At 39.6% G+C, this 21,793-nt stretch overlaps 1 protein-coding gene across 2 annotated transcripts in view; it reads right to left on the bottom strand.

Annotated features, from left to right (window-relative positions):
* Positions 1–21,793, bottom strand: part of RIMS2 (regulating synaptic membrane exocytosis 2) — a 788,551-nt gene that overhangs the window by 30,127 nt on the left and 736,631 nt on the right. The window contains exon 1 of one of the 2 annotated variants that reach the window (XM_054018205.1): positions 8–585. The exons of the other annotated variant lie outside the window; for it this stretch is intronic. Within the exon in view, the coding sequence (XP_053874180.1) occupies positions 8–143 (136 nt within the window). The 5' untranslated portion in view covers positions 144–585. Of the gene's footprint in view, positions 1–7; positions 586–21,793 lie in introns of those variants that run through there. 2 annotated transcript variants of the gene reach the window in all.

Genomic DNA, 21,793 nt, shown 5'->3' on the forward strand with positions numbered 1-21,793 from the left:
TCCTCACCGCCATCGTCCTCCTCCTCCTCCAGGGAGCTCATGCAGGGGAAGTAGACGGCGAGCGCCTCGAAGGAGGCGGAGAGGCTGCTCCGGCTCGGGGACCTCTGCACGCTGCGCCCCGCGCGCGGCCCCTGCCGGCCCATCCTGCCTTTGGCGCGGTACAAGAAGCGAGGCGTCTTGGCGGCTTGCGCAGCCTGGCAGCAGGTGCCGCCGGAGCCTCGGCAGCGGGGAGGGGGCAGGCGGCCCCTTTCCCCGGGCTACGGGGCTCGGCGGGCGCACAGGGAGCGGCCGGCCCCGCCAGCCAGCAGGCGACCGCGCTCCCGGGCTTGGCGCTAGACCCAGCTCTTCTCTGCCCTCAGCGGCTCTGCTGCTGGCTCGGGGGAGAGCGAGCGGCGGCGTCCAGCCGAGCCCGGGAACTAGCCGTCAGCGAGCCCTGCCTCCGGGACTGCTGCTGAGGGTCGGAGCCAAAGCCATGTCATGTGCAGCTCGCAGCTGGGAGTCAATACCGACTGCTCGGCGTGAAGGCAGGAGAACAGCCAGCCCCGGCTCTGCTGGCGCGCGCAAAGCGCTCAGCAAACTCTCTGTCGAGTCTCTGTTAATAGGTGAGCTAGCGAGTGAGTCCCCCAAATCCAGAAGTTGAAGCAGCGGGAAAAGGGCCGCAGGCTCAGAGAGGAGACAGTGCTAGAGAGAGCAGCTGGTGTCAAGGTTTTCTTTTATCACATTTCTCCGTCTACTTTACTTTTTCGATAGGGGGCTCCTAAGGAGCAGCACTACTGCCTCTGCTCATGGGTCCTCAGCGTTCATGGCGTGGACTTCATAGTTGGTTGTTAGTCTACACTTTTCTATCACCCCAACTTTGTTAAGTGGTATCAGAACATATAGAATGTCTCCTTGGTGGTGCAATCTGTTAGTTTTATTAATAGAATATGTAGTACTTGGATATTAAGCACAAAACAACCCAAAGCACTGGCTATGGTAAAAAAGGGCTATTTACTACAGTATTGTAAAACTTTCACTGTATTTAATGAATTATTCTACAACAATCTGCGACAATGCAAAAGAGGCATCAAGTCAACAAAACTGCTTTAGAACTCATACAAGTGGAGCTTTCTGACTGGCTATTTTATATCCATATATATAATGCCCAGTAAATGAAACATTAACTGTTTTTAAGCTTATGTATTAACTCCTCAATAATAAATTATTATTATGTAGGGTCTGAATGCAAAATGCCTAACTGATGTTCATGCAAGATGCTTATAGGATCAGGTCATTGGAGCAAATTTTGATTGAGTTGGTCTCTTGAAAGGAATATTCATGCCTAGATAATAAGAAGTTATAAACGGTCAATATTATTATTCTTCCACTATGGTAAAGAATCACTTTTAGATGGAACATATGATCCCTCTTTACTCATAAAAAGTGATTCTTGTGTATTTGTAATCATGTGCCACTAGCTATTTTTACAGTGTGCATCACATTTTTTTATTTCCAAATCATTATAATCTAGTATTCCTATTAAGCTATATGTTAGATATGACCAAATAAAAAAAGAGAAAGAGCCAAATAAATGGAGAAAACCTTGGTCTTCTTCCGTGAGCAACTAAACAAGAAAAAAACGACATTAAAATGTCCACAAGAGCATACACAATTGAATGTTAAAATGAGGCTATGGGTATGCCTACCCTGCAATATAAGCCCAGGGTTTGAAATCAGGCTCAAGCCTAACTTCTGTCTACACACGCAAATCGCACTAACCCAGGGCTTGGTCCCAGGATCCCACAGAGGTAGAGGATCTGCACCTGACTCAAGCCGAAGCCCAGGGTTCAAGCCCTGTTGCTTTGCAATGTAGACGCAGCCCCACTGCACTCACGCTTTGGAAGTCTGCCAAAAGTATTCCACAGTCCCACAGGCTGACTTTCTTTGTCCTCTGGACAGCCAAGTTTTTCCACGCTGTGCCATGAACAAAGGTCTAGAGCAGCCGCATTTTGGGAGAGCACTAGGAAGCCTGGAATACAGGCAAGTCTCATCTTACGCGGGGGTTCCGTTCCGCGGTTAGCGCGTAAAGGGAAAACCGCGTATAGTGAAACACTCATTGAGTTCAATGGCGGGCAGAATCGCCCACACTACAGATGCAGTTTTTATATTGTTGTTTTTCTTTTTTTCCCCCCGTTTTTGCCGACCGTGCAAAGCTGAATTTGCGCATGTTAAATGTGCCTAAGATGTGACTTGCCTGTATGAGTGGTTGGACTCAGGCCCGCATAATGCAATGTTGGAGCCCCAGGTTGGGACCCAGGGTTCAGCAATTCCTAACCTGGGGTTACAAATGAGTGTAGATCCTCAAGCCCTAAGTTAACAAACCCAGGGTCTGCTAACTTGAATTTTACTAACCCTGTGCTTACATTGCAGTGAAGACATACCCTGTGGCAAATTTTGTCTGTAATATCACATGCTGCATTGATATTCAGCCACTCATATTATATCATTTTCCTTATATTTCACAAGGCTGTGTATCACTATATTTTTATTAGATCAAAAAAAACCTACCCCAGATATTCCATGCAGTACATTTTAAATTATGCATATTCCTTGTCAATGATAAACCTACTTGAGCCTGTTTGTCATTTATGCTTAGACACCTCCTTCTCCCACCCCCTGTACACCGCTGGGGCAGCATAAAGGGGCTTTAAAGTGGGTGTAAATGTAATTTATGCCACTTCAAAGCCCCTTTTCACTTCCAGAGCTGTGTAATGGAGCCATATATATTAGTTTCTATTATAAAATCATCAATAACATTTAAGGGCTAAATTCCACGGGGGGAGGGGGGGAGGGGGACGGGAGGGGAACAGCAAAGTAACAGATTGTGCACATTATTGGTTCTTTCTATATAATTGGGATAACATGTCTAATTTACCCAAATAATGGATTCGTCAGAGCTAACAGCGACAGAATTCTCTCTAGTTAATCCTCTCCACCTTGGACTATTCTGCATTATATTCAGTTACTTGCAAACTGCAGATAAACTTTGTTTCAAGCTAAGGATGGAATGCAAGTCAACATTTTTTGTTTGCAGCTCACTCTAAAATTTAAATCTGTCCTAAAATACAAAAATAAACTCTAAAATACAGTATTGAAATCAATGGCTAAAAGGCTTGTGGGTCAAGTTTTCTACACCTTTACACCGGTCTTCAAATAAATGGTTGAAGCAGAGATGTAAAATGGCCTTTGTGTTTGCAGATCATTCTGCCTATTAATATAAACTAAAGTGCACTAAAAATAAAATATTTGATATGTGCAAGTACTGCAAAATTCTGAACAGAATTGCCCATGGTTTGATTTATTTTAGTTTTCACTAAAGAGTCCTTTTGGGATATAGAATGTAAAAACAGTAAATCTTAGTTACACTTCAGTTGAACTATCACTGATTTCCATAAAAACTGTTGCATAAAAATGAAAAGAAATATGACAGGGACACAGAGGAAAAATAAAACACTGGTTGAGCAACTACAACTGTGACTTGTACAGAAGCCAGGACAAACAATAGAATCTGCTTTCAAGCATGCCACAAGATTTACACCATTTTTTAATCAATTTCTGCCATTTTCCCTAAAGCATTTTCAGGAAATTTGTAGCACACCTTTTGTATTACAAAAAAAAAAAAAAAAAGACAATATAAGCTACTGGACAGAGTATGGAGTTGTGAGATAAGAATTTCAGAGTTCTAATACTGGTTCTAGCCCTGACGTAGGGCATGGCTACACTTGCAGATGTAGAGCGCTTTGAGTTAAACCAGCCTTTGTAGAGCGCAGTAGGGAAAGCACTGCAATCTGTCTACATTGACAGCTTCAAGCACACTGGCGTGGCCACATTGCAGCACTTGCAGCAGCATTGGGAGTGGTGCATTATGGGCAGCTATCCCAGCATACAAGTGGCTGCAACGTGCTTTTCAAATGAGGGAGGAGGGGTGGAGTGTGGCAGTGAGTGTGTTGTGTGTATGTTGGGGGAGAGAGAGTGGGTTTTTGGGGGGCTGAGAACATGTCAGCATGCTGTCTTGTAAGTTCAGACAGCAGCAGACCTCGCCCTCCCCTCCCGCCTCTCTCGCTCACACACAGCATTCCACGGTAACGGCTTGCATACCGGCTGTCAGAAACGGAGCTTTGAAAGGGCATTTCTGCATTCCTACAGGAGTTCAAAACAATGACAAGAGTGGCCACTTGACTGAAGGGGATTATAGGACGTTTCCGGAAGTCGATCAGAGAGCAATAATGCAACACCTCGTTCACACTGATGCCTGGGCATTGTAGCCAAGGCACAGCAAACGTTATTCCTCTTGCCGAGGTGGAGTACCAACAGCGCTGTAGCCGCGGAGTCAGAGCGCTCTACGTGTCTTGCCAGTGTGGACGGGGAGTGAGCTAGTGTGCATGGGGTTCCTTTATTGTGCTCTAACTCGCAAATGTAGCCAAGCCCTTACTGTGTGCCATGGACAAATTTTGTGTCTTCTCTATGAACAAATTTCCTCTTCTGTGAAATGGGTATATTATTAAAATTTACCAGTAATTATTATCTCCATCCAGAAGAGATGGAGTTGGAAAGATTATAACTAGTGCTTGTATTGAACTGAAAATATTTTCAAGCTTTCCTTGTACGTCAAGTTTTCTACACCTTTAATAATTTTTGCTGCTCTCTGCTGGACTTTTGGCAATTTGTCCACATCTTTCCCAAAACGTGATGCCCAGAACTGGACACAATACTCCAGTTGAGGCCCTACGAGTGCTCAACAGAGTAGAAGAATTACTTCTAGTGTCTTGCCTACAACACTCCTGTTAATATATCCCGGAATGATTGGGTTTTTTTGCAACAGTATTACATTGTTGACTCATATTTAGTTTGTGATTCACGATAACCCCAGATCTCCTTCCTAGGCAGTAATTTCCCGTTTTGTATTTGTGCTCAGGAACATAAGAATGGCCATACTGGGTCGGACCAAAGGTCCATCTAGCCCAGTATCCTATCTTCCGACAGCATCCAATGCCAGGTGCTTCAGAGGGAATGAACAGAATAGAGGCAATCATCAAATGATCCATCCTCTGCTATTGCTATTGACTATTTCTGTAGTACTTTGTATTGTCCATATTTAATTTCATCCTATTTATTTCAGACCGTTTCTCAAGATCCTTTTGAATTTTAATCCTGTCCTCCAAAGTGCTTGCCACCTGCTCCCAACTTGGTATTGTCTGTAAGCTTTATAAGAGTACTCTCTATGCCATTACCCAAATCATTTATGAAGCTATTGAATAGAACCAGACTCAGGACAGATCCCATGTAGTTCTAGGACAAACTATTAAACTTCCTTACTTTGGACCACATCCACCCTTCCCATACTTAAAACCACTGGGAGGAGGTCTGGTAGAGGAAATCTCTGCAAGGAAGCTTCCTCCACCTGCCTCTAAAATCCTTCCAAATTATCCCATTAGGGAAGCCACTGCAAAACCTTTTGTCTCCTGTGGGAGCCTACTCCACACACTTTGCAGATTTTAGGAAACCATCTGTGCTTCCCCCTCACTGTCTATATCCCTCAACATTTCCCTACCTGTCTCCCTGGCAGTGGGGTTCCATTGGAGCTACAATATAAAAGATTTCTCTTGACCATGGTTGCCTCCAGTTTCATCTACATAGAAGATATAGCTGCCTAGATAATACTGTTATATGAGAAAGAAAATTATGCCTAAGCCCTCTGGGGCTTGCGAAAGTTCAATGTAACTCCACCCCTGGCCTGCCCCACCTCCATACATTTTCCATGACATAGGACCCAACACTCATGGAACACCCTCCACAGGGTTTGTCAGGAGGAGATGTTGTAGTATTATAGAAGAGGCCAAGTCCCCTTCCATATGTAATGGGCCTCTTTCCACATGTAGGAGGGTCTCAACTATGCATGGATCTTATAGACATAGTCGAGGCCTCATTATATATTTTATATGTTTTAACTGAGTTTTGCCCTGTAACCTGTTTGTCATTCCAGCCTCAGCCTTCACTAAGCAGCAGGGGCTGGTCTGACTATAGGCAAACTAGGCAATTGCCTAGGGCATCAGATTTCTGGGAAGCTGCCCAGAGCAGCAGAGTTGGCTCAGTTCCCTCCATGACAGAGAGGCAGCTAGGCCAAATTTGAGTGGATTTATGTGCCTGGTCACAGTGCCATTCACTAAAATTTGGGACAGAGGGGCAGCCAGGCCAAATATGCTGCAGTAGGCCCAGACCTCAGCAGATTATCTTGAGTGTCTTCAGACTGCCAATGCAGTTACAGAAGGAGAAAAGCATTTGTTTCTTGCCATAAAGAAACCATTTGATAAAGGTCTGGAAGGGGGTTCACAGACTGATATAATAAGCTAATAGGAAAACAAAAAGAGAATATGGGAAGCCTTATTCTTGAATGTTAGAACAAAGGACTAAAAAATATTCACTGGAAAAATACATTATCTGTGGTAATACTGTTTTAATTATAAACACAGCTAAATGTAGGAACAGCTAGATTTTGCCTGTAGCCTATTTACATTCAATATCATGATTACTGAGATGTAAACAAATTCTTACATTTGAAAGAGAAAAAACAGTCTCTCACACAAAGAGTCCATAAAATGTTGCCCACATTGTGTGGAATATGTTTGATGTGAACTGAATCTAACAGCATCCATAGTGACTCACACCACTGAAGACTTTCCTTCAGATTTTAGTCTGAGGAAAATAGTGCCGGTCATACCACTGAAAGCAATGAATGGCAGAACATTCATAATAGAAGTCAAAAACACAGACCAAATTCTTCCAATATATGAATACTGATTATCACGGGTCAAAATGTAAAAGCTTTCTTTGATAACTTTACGTTGGAACGCCGCAAAGGATTTTGTGAAGTCAGAGTTCGTGTGTGTGCTATTTGATAGTATGTTTCATTTGTATTTGGAGTGACAGACTAAGTGTTTTTTTCTAACTGGTCAAATGAAAGATTGTGTGGTTCTGAATATCCTATGACTCACATTGCTTTTCATAATATCATATCAAATCAATTGATAATTTCAGAATAAAACTGTTATCTTCCTAAATGTGACTTTTAAGCACAGCTAGACCAAGAGAATAAAACAGTGGACCACCCAAGACTAGATTCCTTAAGACCCTGCACTACACTGCCATTGGAATTTGCATGGAATAAAGGTATTTTGGAAACACAGTCAAAGGACTATTCTGAATCTCAAAGAGCTCCAGAAAAGAAGTTTTTCATATCCCAGAGGAGAATGTTGTGCTGAAGCCATTACAACATTTTCCAGACCAGGATCTCAAAAACCTGGAATAGCAAAAACTTTATAAAAGGCATTCCACACGCCATATCATATGGACTATACTGTGCACTTATTTTAGTCCTCAAATTTACATTCGGTAAAGGAAATGTCGAATATGAGATGTATATGGTCTAATTTTTAGAAGTTCTGAGCACCCACAGCTGTCACTACTATGCATTGATGATCTGATTTTCAGAGATGACCAGTGGGAATTGGAGATGCCTGGCACCTCTGAGACCTAAAGTGTAATAATTATATACTGGTTTATGTATGTAGTAGAAAGAGTAATGGATATAGCTCTCTGTTCGCTGTGAACCTAAGATGATTCCTACTTTAAACAACTGTGATTTTTATCCCTCAAACACATTTAGTTTTGACTTTTTTTCTGTATGGATCCATACATGTTTGATGTTTTAAAGTATGTCACAGTAAGCTACAAAGTTTTGTTTTTACTGAGATATAAACTGTTTATTGACTTAAAAATGCTGTTTAGAAAATTATATACATTTAATAGACTAATCTTGAATTAGTAAATAAATAAATTTAAAAATTACAAATTAAAGGTACATTAGGTACAGGATTAGCCTTCACTGGTTAGCTACTATCCTCCTGTCTCTATATACTTTCCCAATACAAGGACTTCTCCCTTAGTATTCCTTGAGTAATTGCATAACAATTAGTTTGATGTCATTTTTTCTAGCTCCATTCTTTTTTCAATATTTTTTGATATTTTCTGAGCATCCAGTGTTTAGTAATTTGATATCAACCCTTAAATATTTTTGCTATTATACAACTGACAATAGTTGATTTCCATTCTCGTGATTCTCATACATTTCCTACTTTGAGGATCAACTTCATCGCAAGTGTTAGTCTACTGCAGTTAATGGATTACTTTAGCCCTGATAATTATAATCTGAAAATCCTGATTAATGAATGATTGAACCAGCAATTATTTGAAGATCTCAAAATGATCTTCCCTGCTTCTCTTTTGAACACATAAGTCTCAACCTCTAAAGGTGAACTTTTGAGAGATGTAAAAAAAAAAAAATTCAAAAACCTAAGATGGAAAAATAATTAAAATAGTTTGATTTTTCTTTATGAAAAAAAAAAAGGGCAACAACAAAAAGAACACTCTAAATTAGACATTTTAAGATCCAAGTACGTGCTAGATGTTCAGATTTTAAAAAAACAACATAGGAGAATTACTAGCTCTGCACATGACCCTCCCTCCTTTATTATACCTTAATGACCATCAAGGAGCTTTGAAAAAAAATCCCTATGGATTATTTTAACATTTGCAAAACTTGAAGGCTTTTTGTCTTATTTAAATAAAATATCCTCACCATTTCCTTCTGGTGTTTATAATGAAACTACAAAGTAGGGTAAGTCACACTTTGTATAATTAGACCATGTGAATGGTCTATCCATGCATTGGCACACTCTATATAGTTCAACAGTAATTAATTAAGGCTTATGAACCAGATCAGAATACTTAATTTAAGTCAGTTAAAGTAATGCTGTCTTGATTAAAATAATATTGCACCTTGAAGATCACAGGACAATTTGCAAACTGGGGAGGAGATCAACAAAATATGTTAATTCATAATGTTTTCAGTAAGGATGAGAAAAGAAGGTGCATAGAAATCAAAGCACATACCTTTTTAAAAAGAAATATATTTGAGAAAAAATGTACACTAAACTATATAAATAAATATATAGTTAATATTTAGTGATTTTAAAGAACTGAAAATTCACACAGCCTATCCATTCACTTCATTCTACCCTTGTCCGCCCTTCTTACTTAGCACATGAATCCAGATAGTCTAAAGTATTCTATAACCTCTCAGAGCCCTCAAATATAAAATAAACTGTCGGAATTCACAAAATAAAAATTCCTATTTATTTCTTTATAACTGCATGTATTCCACACTGTAGGGCTCCAACACATATTAGATTACTACAGTATAATTTAATTTGGTTCCTGAAACCATGTCTTTATGAGACATGACTTGTCTCCACCCATAATTCAGACTTCACTTCATAAATGGCAGAAGCTGTCTAAAAATGTTGACTTGATAGTAGCCTGTGATGCATGCTGCATAGAGTTATTGAGGCTGTGTTAATGCAGCAGTCTGCTGGCATTATTTAATTATACTGTGGAAAAGCTCTTTCTGATCTATATGCTGGTATTTCTGACAGTAGTTGGCCACAGAAACAGATTCCAGTATAATGCTATTAAAGTTGCATAAGAAAATAACAAATAGAAACAATATGGCAAGAAAAAGAAGACACATAAAACAAAATAATGTACAGTAGGTACCACACCCTGCTTCTGACTAAGATAAGTGCTGTAATGTCTATCAAGAAAAAACATACAAGGTTTGCTGATAATTTTGTTGCTGGAGTTCATGTTCAGTCAGCCATCGCAGCCATTTTCCAAGTTAAGAAAAATGCACTGTCATAAAGCATTGAAAGCTTTTGGAGAATCTGGTTGTCAGCACTTAAATGAGACATTTGAATGTGAAAGTCTATACCCTAATTTTGACATCACCTTTAGAAACTTAAAAGTCCTCTAAATGCTAATCATGGAAGCAACTCTATTTCAGGCACCTTTATGCATAATGAAATGGTCTGTTTTTCTTTATATGACAAATAATGTGTGTTGGATATGTTATACTATAGAGTGCATTGCTTTACTGACTAGCCATCAAATGGCCCTGAGATTTCTTTTGGTGTATAGGACCTTGCACAGCTCCTCAGCGCTACTGCAAATTTCACTTAGGGCTCAATCTTGTAAAGTGTCTGCATTGACTTCAGTGGGTATTGAGGGCATTCAGGACCTCATAGGAGTGTTTCACACTATTAGCCCTTAACTTTTTGCCCACTGACTTCATTGGGACTCCATGTGGGTGCAGAAATCCAGAGTGTGGAATCAGATGCAGGACTGGGGCGTTAATGTGGGGCTGAAAGCACGAAGGGCCTTGTATGGCACATAGGACTGTCTGCACATGGGGGGTGGATTTCACCTCCAGAGTTCAGTTCTCTAAAGGGTCACCTTAATATAAAAAGGCATCCATTAACTCACTGACTACAAGAACTGGAGTTTATAAAGCTGCCAGTGTAGATCAGGACCCATCCAATATTCATCAGTTTTTCCTACCAACTTAATTTTTAACTGACAGAATCCCAAATTTTAGTTTTATTTTATAGATTTTACAATTGTTGTTCTGTTCTATTTAGGTACTTATGCTGCACTCATCACTATAGGAGCTGAGTCCTGGAAGCATCTTGCAGCCTGGTTCCCAAAATGACTTTTCACCTTAAGAGTGGCACTCACAATACTGACACCCCCTTCTTCTGCTCAAGATCTCCAACCAACCAATACACGAACAACCCTTCCCACCCAAAACAAACAAAAAAATCCTGATACAAATCAACCTAAATAAACCCCCAGTAAATATTAATTAATCAAATAAAAAATCACAAGCCCTCCCCTAAGTAGAGTTTTAACCCTGAAAAGGTTGAAGTGCCAGAAACTCCATTAAGTCCATTACGGACTTCACAATTGCACAGATTTTACATGGAAAGTCTCAGATACGATAGTAATGTGCAGCAGTATAGTATCCTAAGGCAGGGTATCTATCAAAGGACAATGACCACTGAAGTCAGTGGGAGGAATCTCATTAACTTGAATGGACTTTGGATCAGATCCTCTAAAATTAAAGGTCCATTTCCATTAAAAATCTGCTTTTAAACAGCATTAACAAAAAACAGAAGTGTAAAGAATGAGGCTATATGGCATGTGGGGAAAGTCTTACACTATTCTGGCAATCAGTTTGCTCTCAGAAGTCAGACACTATCACAGGTTTGAAACTGCTGAGCTAGAAAAGGATTATGGGTACTGAAATGTAAAAGTAGCATACGGCAAGCACCATTATTTTTTGTTTCAAAACTCCTATATGCAGTACACCACAAATAACTTCTGAACTGAGTTAAGCATTATGAAGGCTAGGTGTAGTATCATATCTCATTGTGTTCCTGAACTTAAAGATGATTTGAAAGTTTAACTCTGAAGTTTGTTGATTCGGTGCTGCTGTAAGATCACTGACAATTATTTTTAAAGTATTTCTGTATATTTAATATAGTCAAGGACAAAGGTATGCTCTCAGTTACTGTGGTGTAATCCAGAGTAGCCCTATTGAAGTCAATGGAGTTACTCTGCATTTACAGCAAGATTAATAGGAGCACAATATAGCTAAAGAGCTCTGTGTTTAAAGGTATAATAGTTTGCAGCCAAATTCTACCATTAGATTCCCACCAAAATGAAGTACTTTTTTTACTGAAATGTATAACTTGGAATCTATAGAAACCCTTCCCACTCTAAATAGAATTGTGCATCAAATCCACACGGCTACTGCTTGGAACTGAGTGGTCACCACAGGGTATATGGTTTGGGCAAAAGGGGGCATTTTCAGAATCATCAGACATCATGAAAATAAGTTGTTCCATCCAAACATTATAGCCTTTAGGTGGAATAATTAATACACTGTCGCATCTTCAAATGTGAAGCCACTAAGCAGATGGCAGGTACATATCTTCACACATATATCTGTTAATTTAAAGGTTACATCACACAATCATTATCACACAAACATTATGTAGATTTAAAATGCTTCCCAAAGAATTTCAGTTTCATTTAAACAAACCCTGGCAGTTTTAAGATTAAATTTGCCACACTAGATTACAAGTAAGTTAAAGGGAAACTACCCCTTTTTCTTAGATCAGCACTATAGTTTATAAAGATACAATGCACTTTGCTGCATAAATAATCTCCGGAATATGTAAGATGCCTAATTTTGGCATTTCAGAATTCTGGGATGAGAAAAATTGATACGTGTAAACACTAACAGTTATTATTATTTGTATTACCATAGCATCTAGGAGCCCTAGTGATAGACCAGCTGGTGTGTATCTGGCCCTTTGTGTTCACATATCTGGGCTCAATCCTGTGCAATATGCTCAGCACTCTCAGCCCCCACTGAAGGCACCCTACAGAATCAGGCCTATAGCTAAGGAAATGTATGTCTATATCTAATAATGTATATAGTGTCATTGTAGCCTTGTGGGTGAGGTAGTTGGTCCAATAAAAGATGTTACCTTACCTACCTTGTCTCTAATAATGTCTTTCAGTATAGCATGCTGTATATGACAGAGTGGTCTGAAAAGATCTCAGACACAAAGTACCTGAAAAATGTATTAATAGTTTAGAATAATTTAATAGAAGTGGAATTTGTAGCTGGAAACATCATACAAAATGCTTTAAGCATTTACGATTGAAATGTTGAGGTAAGTGCTTTAGAGTTTTTATATAATGTACTGAATGGTTTATTAAATGTTCTATACTATGTAAACCATGTATAAATTATAATGTTCTATATCTTGTTATACATAAATTCTTGTATAAGGTATAGGTGCTCTTCTCAAAGAGGTCAATTTCAGGTCTAAAAATTCAGCACATAACACATATGACAGCTGCATTTACTCTTTCTGAGGTCATTCATGTAGAAACAAAATCAAGCCAGGCAACGATTAATATAACTCCTCAAGCAGAAATCAGACATTTTTGACTGTCATTTTGAACTAAATGTAGGGATCTGATTATCACACAGAGAATAAAAATAGACTGACTATATTTCCATGATATTCAGCCAATGCAGTGAACTTTGACAGCTCAGTCATGTTAGTCTGTATGAGCAAAAACAACGAGGAGTCCAGGATACCAAGGGAGGAAAAATAACTTTTGAAGTGGTAATGAGAGTGGCCCATTTCAGACAGTTGACAAGAAGGTGTGCATAACAGTAGGGGGGAATTAGAACTGGGGAAATTAGGTTTAGGTTTTGTAACGACCCAGCCACTTCAAAAATTATTTTTCCTCCTTTGGTATCCTGCTGTCAATTGAATTGTCTTGTTAGACTGACCTCACACTTGGTAAGGCAAATAACATCTTTTCAAGTATTTATACCTGCTCCTGTATCTTCCACTCCATGCATCTAATGAAGTGGGTTCTAGCCCACAAAAGCTTATGCCCAAATAAATTTGTTAGTCTCTAAGGTGCCACAAGGACTCCTCGTTGTTTTTGACAGGTCAGTTATAGATATCCAAGAAATAATGGAACCAACTGTTCTACAACACAACAATGGGGACATGGGAAAATTTGGCCATGTACAGTTGGGAAAACCTCTACTCTTGTGAAAAGTGCCATGGAATTGCAAATATCTCTACACAGCAGACAGGTACTCAGTTTATTAAGGTTTCTTTCAAAGACCTCCATACAGTAAATTGCATGACACTCCTTTTAGCTGATTCAAAAGGATAATGCACTGAATCGACCTTGCTGAGGATTGATCCTTTGGTTCAAAAGAGCTGAGGTGTTCAAACTTCATGCTTCTGGCACTAAATTATCCTCCCACAGATATTTATCCTTTTAAAAAATGCTACCGTAATACATTTGATATTAGGCTAAACTACAAAATGGTAAAATACTTATAAAGTGTTTTTCAGAACTGCACTGTGCTGTCTGCTGACATCACTAAAGCAAGACCCACCAGCTACCTAGCTCCAAATCTGTGTTTTTTCTAAAAGAGACTGTCAGAATGGAAGAGAATGTCTATAAATTGCCCTATTTTAGCTACCTAAATACTTAATGTTAGAAGATATTCTTTAATTGGGTTTATTTGCTTGTCTCCTCGCTCCCAAGCCCTCATACAATGCACCAACACATAGTTTACATTAAGTGTCTAAACCCCAAATTGACATGCAAGGTGAATTTCAAAAGCACTGATAGTTTGTACAAAATCTTTCAAATATAATTTAGGTTGTTCCCTGCAGTGCAATCAAAAGGAGGTGACAGGAAAAAAAGAGAGACGTGTCACTGATGCACTTCAGGTATAGATACATTTTCAACCTCCAGCCTCCACTTGTACATATGCATCTATCTGTGTATGCCGCTGAACAATTTTAACACTTGCACAAATGCATTATTTGCCATGTTATTTGCATTTTAATTAGTTTTCATATTATTGTATTATATTGTAAATTGATTGTATTTTAAAGGGTTGCACAATGCCCCATGAGCTTCAGCTGGGTTAGGAATGCATTTATTGTCATTATTCAATATTTATATTGTGATAAAGCCTAAAGGCCACACCAAGGCCTGGCCCCATTGTGCTAGACACTCTACAAAGACATAATAAAGTCCAGTTCTGCCCCCAATAGCATACAGTCTAAATGACAAGACATAACAGGTGGACAAGACAAACAAGTGGGTCACAGAGACAGGGTAACAAATTTAACAGGATGTGCTCAATTCTTAGGGCTCATCTATATAGAGGGTTAGTTCTCGGCAAGCTGGAGTGTAAATCTACAGGACACCAGTCTGCCATGCCCTAAGGCTACGTCTACACTACCCGCCTGAATCGGCGGGTAGAAATCGATCTCTCGGGGATCAAATTATCGCGTCTCGTCGGGATGCGACAATCAATCCCCGAATCGACGCTTGTACTCCACCAGTGCAGGTAGGAGTAAGCGCCGTCAACGGGGGAGCCGCGGAGGTCAATTTGCCACCGTCCTCACACCGGGGTAAGTCGGCTCGGATACGTCGAATTCAGCTACGCTATTCGCGTAGCTGAATTTGCATATCTTAAATCGACTCTCCCCCCCACCCCCCATAGTGAGGACGTAGCCTTAGTTTCCATGTGGACCTTTCTACCACGCACTAGAAGTTCCGCAATGCTCTATGACCTACTGCTGTTCCAATCAGCTGCAAGTCAAAACATACTGTGGAACTAGAAGTTTGCTGTACCAAGGAGACAGGTTAGTGTGTGGCAGGTTAGAGTGCTGGAGATTTACACCCTAGCTTGCTGATCTCCGTACAGACAAGCCATTTGCTAGTTAGCAGTGATCACTACCTGCCATCTGCCTAGCCACTATCAGGTTGCAGTTTTCTGTGTGCATTAGCAGTAACATTGGTGTAGCAAAATTCTTGTCATTTTTTAATATTTAATATTTTATGAGCCAGATTATATTGATCTAAATGTCACCAGTGTCAATCTGGAATAGCGCCACTGAAGTCAGTAGAATTACTTCAGATTTCCCCCAGTAAAATGGAAATCAAAATTTGCTCCTTTTTTTTTTAATTAAAAATAAAGAATAGCACCCTGCCAAGTGTTACTGAGGGGGCTGGATTTATAGCAACACCTGCTGAGGACAGCCATTAATTCAAGAATTTTGGAAGAATGTGGTCATAGCGACGCATATGGTTACTGGTAAAAGGATCAGACTAAGTACTACAGTACTGTCCCCGGGTTAGAGATCAAAGCAGAAAAAAGGTCTTATTTCGTATGTGGTATATCCTGTACGGCACACATGGAAACTTTTTTTTTAAGTGCCTAAGTGACCTAGGAGCCAAAGTCCCACTGATTTCCATGGGACTTAGGCTCCTGAATCAAGTAATGTTTTTGAAATTGTTACCCACAATCAGGGCCGGCTTCAGTTTTTTTGCTGCCCCAAGTGGCGAAGAAAAAAGAAAAAGAAAAAAAAGAGAAACATGATTGAGCTGCCGCCGAAGTGCCGCTGAAGAGGAATCTAGGGACTGAAGGACACGCCACTGAATTGCCGCCGCAGACCTGGACATGCCACCCCAACAATGGATGGACTGCCGCCCCTTTCTATTGGCTGCCCCAGGCACCTACTTCCTTCGCTGGTGCCTGGAGCCGGCCCTGCCCACAATATCATTGTGCTGGAAATGAACTCTAGTGTTGGAGCATTGGTTAAGGTAAATGAAAGAAATTTCAGTTAACCGCTGGTATCAACTGGAATTAATTTGCAAACTGGACACCATCAAATTAGGCCTGAATAAAGACTGGGAGTGGATGGGTCATTACAAAAACTAATTTCCCCATACTAATTTCCCCCTACTGTTATTCACACCTTCTTGTCAACTGTTTGAAATGGGCCACCCTCATTACAACTACAAAAGTGATTTTTCCTCCCTTGGTATTCTACTGTTGAGAATAGCCTACTTCCACTTTAATTGAATTGTCTCGTTAGCACTGACCCCCCCACTTGGTAAGGCAACTCCCATCTTTTCATGTACTGTGTATATATACCTGCTACTGTATTTTCCACTCCATGCATTTGATGAAGTGGGTTTTAGCCCACAAAAGCTTATGCCCAAATAAATTTGTTAGTCTCTAAGGTCCCAAAAGGACTCCTCATTGTTTTTGCTGATACAGACTAACTACCACTCTGAAAACTGGAAAATGGAAAGCCATAATTTTATCTAGACTCCATTATGGGACTACATGCAGTCACATAAATAAGAACCAAACCCAGACAATGAAAGAGGACCCAAGACTATACCAATAGTAGATAGAACAGACTGAAAACAGCATTTAGGATTATAGCTCTTATCTTTGTGATATCTCATGGTGATGTATATTTTTGGAGGTACCTTCCAACACCAGCAAGCAAAACAATATGTTAAAAAAAATAAAATCATAAATGAAAATAATATTTTAATAAAACTATATTACTGTTAAATTCTCAAAATACATCCATTTTGGGAACAAAAGAAGACAAGCATTTTGTAAATTAAAATGCCTTTTTTGCTGAATGAACTCTCTGGCAACTGTTACTTTCTAAAAAAGTATTTTGCAGATTTAACAAATGCCAGATACTTATCAGCATTCTGAGCCTGCATTCATGTATAGCCGTCTAATAATGCTGAGAAACCTCTACAAAATCCAATTAGAATAGATACAGCTCACTAATGCAAATTGATTATTTGAATATAACTTTCCTGCATCTGCTGGTTATGAAGTGCATCAAAGAGAGTTCTCAACTCTCATCTCATTGCCTTAAATTTACAAATCTGGATTCTAAGCTAACGTTTCTACTATAGCTTAGTGAATTACAAAAAAAGATCACTTAACTTTCACTACATATGGTTCAAACCCAGTCTGACCATAATTATTAACTGCCATGTGCTATTGAACAACTTGGGATATGCCGCCAGTCTTTGGGTCATATAACACATGGATTAATTTAATATTGTATGTATGAAAATAGAGGAAAGATGTTCTCTACCTCTGAATGTGACAAATGAACTTTAACATTATTTTAGTCCCTGCAATGTGACAATAACGCATAGTATCCTGAAGTAAACGTACTCTCATGATAGTTTTCAAAGCTCCAGTTCCAGATCTTGAGGCAACAAGATATGTAGTTTCCCCTCCAATATACAATCCCCCAATAATACAGACAAAAACTAATCAAATGATTTAGCTTGAAACTCAACTGAATGAAAGGGAGAAATTCAGTTTTATACAAAAGCTACCCAGCCAGTCGGCCCACGCTATGGAAATGCTGCAGATGTGAGGGTTGTGACAGGGTTACATATATTTAAGCTAGGAGTCACTCCATGGACTTCAGTGGACTGCAGAAGAGCTCTGTGTAAGCTCAAAAGCTTGTCTCTCTCACCAACAGAAGTTTGTCCAATAAAAGATACTATCTCATCCACCTTGTCTCTCCGTACTAGGATGATAATTTTCAAAGGAGCCTAATGTAATTAGTTGCCCAATTACATTGAATTTCAGTAGGAGTTGGATGCCCAATGCCCTCAGGTTGCTTTGAAAATCAACCTTACATTGGTATAACCAAGGTCAGAATACAGCTTGTGGGGATAAGAATTGTTAAGAAGAGAAATAATTGAATGAAACCTTAAGCCTGTCTAACTGGAGTGATGAAAAATCAGCTTAAGATAAGGTGGTTAAACTTCTATAAAGAATCAAATAAAACCCAGCATGTGCCAATGCAAAGTTTAGAATAAGAAAACAGAAAAGGTTCTTTAGAAACTAGAATAATCTTTAATGAATAAACCATATATAAACTTCTGATTTCCAGCATCCATGGAGTTGGATGCTGAAGAGCATTGAAGATGAGGACAAGCAGCTTGAATTTGATGCACTGGGAAACACGGAGCCAGAAAGGTGATATAGTCAGATCAGTAGTTCAGGAAGGTGATTTTAGCAGTCACATTATACAGCAAAATAAAGTAGTGGAGTGAACGAAACAAAATGGGAAACTGAAGTGTGCCATGTAGAATTATACAGTAAGAAAGACTCTTATTTTTGCCTTTTTTCCTGTTTTTCCCTTAGAATTATTATTTTCTGCTCAAAAACCCCTCTCTCAGTCTGCTCTCAGTTATATTTATCTAAGTAGCATCACTGACTTCTTTGGAGTTACATCTGAACTGATGTAACTAAGAAGAATCTGAACCGGTGTCCACAGCAATTGCACCTGCTTTACACATGATGTTTCTTTCCTATACCTATTAAATGGTGACTGGAATTAAAGGGCTGAAGTGATTTTCATGGATGAATTAAGTCATTTGACAAAACAAGTAAATTTTTAACCACATCACTGCCTTTGCTTCACTCGCTCCTGCCCTGATATATTTCACTTGTATTATTATTATGGTAATAATACCTAGCACTTACATAGTGCTTTTCCTCAGATCTCAAAGCACTTGACAAAGGAGGGGAATTGTGGGTGCTCAGCACCATTACTCATATTGACTTTAAAACATTTTTAATACCATTCCTCCTCCTCCTTCGTCAGTATACAGTACCTCTTTTGAAAGGGGCTCAAAGAGTTTTACAAACGGCGAGGACCAAAGTCTGATTTGCTGAGCATCTAGAGCACTCTGGTGCGGGCAGCAGCTCTAGCAGTAGCAAAGGGGCATTCTGGGACGCGAGGGCTAATACAATAACGGGCATGTCTTTTTAGATATTTAAAAAGCTGTAGCCTGAATTTCTCCCTGAATTCCACTGCCCGCATTGTCTGTTCTCAGGTGGGTCTATGGCTCCACACCTACTAGGTTGATACACTCTGCCAGCAGCGCTATCCAGCCTCCACCCTCTGTGCTCCCGAGCATAGTCAGTCAAATTATGGCTGCCTTCTGAACAGGTTGTATGTGTATGTGAGGAAGGGGCTCACTGCATCCTTTATCTACTGTGTTGCACCCATGAGAGCAAGCTATAATTTGGTTCTAATTGATGAAACCTATCAATCCCCTAATTTACAGATTAAGAATTGGAGAAAAGGAGGTCTCCTGACTGCCTGGCTTCTATCCTAACAACTGGACCCCCATCCATCTACCAAAAATATATCCCAGACAGGAATCATTAGTAGAACCCTTTGCCTCAAAACATTCAATTATAAAGATCCAAATAGAGTACAAGCAAATACAGCTCAGATAATAATTAATAATGACTTGCTCACGCTCTCATTTTTTCCTTCCTTATTCCTAGGGCTCACAGCTTAACAAATGGGGACCACTGTGTATTTCCAACCCTATAATAAGTAGGTGGGAGATCATTCCCTGAGAATGTATTCTCACAAGATCATGTCTGCACATGGATCTCATCGTTCCTGCGTGGAATGAGTCAGCAGCATCCACAGCAGCTATGTCCCTGGAGCTACTGAGGTTTGCATGTGGATTCAGTGATCTGCGTGTGGGAGAGGGATCAGCTGAAGTCCCCTGTAAACAGGCCAAAGAAGCATAACCCTATTTCCTGCTTAGTGAAAATGTATTACAAACCAGACTGCATAATCAACACAGTATATAAGAAAATATCAGCCAAAATTATTATACAAATCGCACTGCTGCCGGGCTCTTGGATAGCAGAATCTGTTAGCCTAGACACTCAGATTTGACAAAGTGGTGTCTTTTCTGTTGTGAACGCTTCAGTTCAGAGAAAATAGATGAGGATGGAAAATTAAAGCAGAATAGTATGAACCCATAAATATGTATAATACAATATTTCAGAAGGCAGAATTATAAAAATTAGGAATAGAAAAAAGCCTATTAGGTTAGTTAGTCTATCCCACATCTGATGCAAGACTGTTTACTACAGGACGTAACGTCTTTGCAGTTCAGAACAGAGAATACTCACAATGCAGTGACAGTCCCAGGGCATAGTGCTGCAGATGATGCTATACATCACATGAATTGTATTTTCTTAAATAATTCAACTTGACTACAATGCAGCAGTGATTGTTAAAAGGGGCCTAGGAAGTAAAGTGGTTAATAGACTAGGTTTTTCCCCTCTGGAGAGCTGGGTTTAAATATGGTTTAGAGCACAAGTGAAGTGAATTCAGTGTTCTCAATTTAATCCCTAAGAAAAAATAATAAACACAGTGACCAGCAAATCCCCAGTTGGCATTCTCTGCTCAGCAAAGGCTCAGAAGTGGAACAACAGGAGACTCCCAAGTCAGGACAGAAATATATCAAAGAGCATAATAACAGCATGAATATATTATTTATTACTTGTATTGCAGTAGTGCACAGATGCTCCAGCCCTATTGTGTTAGGCACTGTGCAAACATATAACAAAAATATGGGTTTTCCTCCGAAAAGCACACAGTTTAACTAAGTACGTGAAGAAGCCTGCATGAGGTCTTTAATTAGTGCTATCAGTCCCCATTTTTATAAACATTGAACTCTATCTTAGGTATTTACTCTGTAAAGTACCTTTCATCTTGACATCTCAAGTGCTCAGATAATAGGGTGATGGACAGCAGTGTAAAACCCTAAGATCTATCTATCTAGGAATGCTTTAAGAGGGAACAAAGTTAAATGAAAAGGGCTGTTAAAATATACAGTAAAAGATATAAAATGAGGGCTGATTCTCTGCTCTGAAGTACCTTAGAACAACACTGTCATCACTCAGCTGATATTACAGAACTGGGGTTTGGACCATCCAGCAGAGCAGATGAGTTACTGTTTGATGTTGATTTAACTGGGATTACTCCACCCCAGATGCGTGGGCTTGTTTAAATACAAATGCTATGCATTACTGTCTGAATATTGTATATAAAAATGGAGAGAAATCTTTTATGTATAAATAAGAAGAATATTTAACATAGTTGCTTCCTTTTTATTTACTGCAGTTTGGAGGATGAGCCTGTCGTAATATACTATGATTCTTATGCCAACAAGTAGTGATGCCTTAGCTGCTATTCCAACTAATTACTAATAGACACTCTTGTAAGTACTGCATATTAAAAACCCACAGTCATCACACAAATGATGCAGTGAAACTAAATGCCAAATATTAGTGTCAATATGAAATTAAGGGAAGTTAATGTACATTAATGTGATAAGTCAGAAAGAAACATGGACCTACTATCCTGCCAACTCCTGCCTCACCCCCAACATCTGTTTCCTTTGCTCCTGCTCTTGCACAGCAGTGCCTCTCTATGGAAATCCCATGACCAGGCTAACTTCCTCTACTACAAATTTGTTCTAGCTAAACAACTCTACTCCAACTCAACTGAACCCCATGTCCTTAAGCCTAGCTCCCTTTTTGCTACAGTTGACTCACTCCTGAACCCCCGCC

The sequence above is a fragment of the Malaclemys terrapin genome, chromosome 2 (assembly GCF_027887155.1).
Source record: "Malaclemys terrapin pileata isolate rMalTer1 chromosome 2, rMalTer1.hap1, whole genome shotgun sequence".
In the NCBI taxonomy this organism is placed as follows: Eukaryota; Metazoa; Chordata; order Testudines; family Emydidae; genus Malaclemys; species Malaclemys terrapin.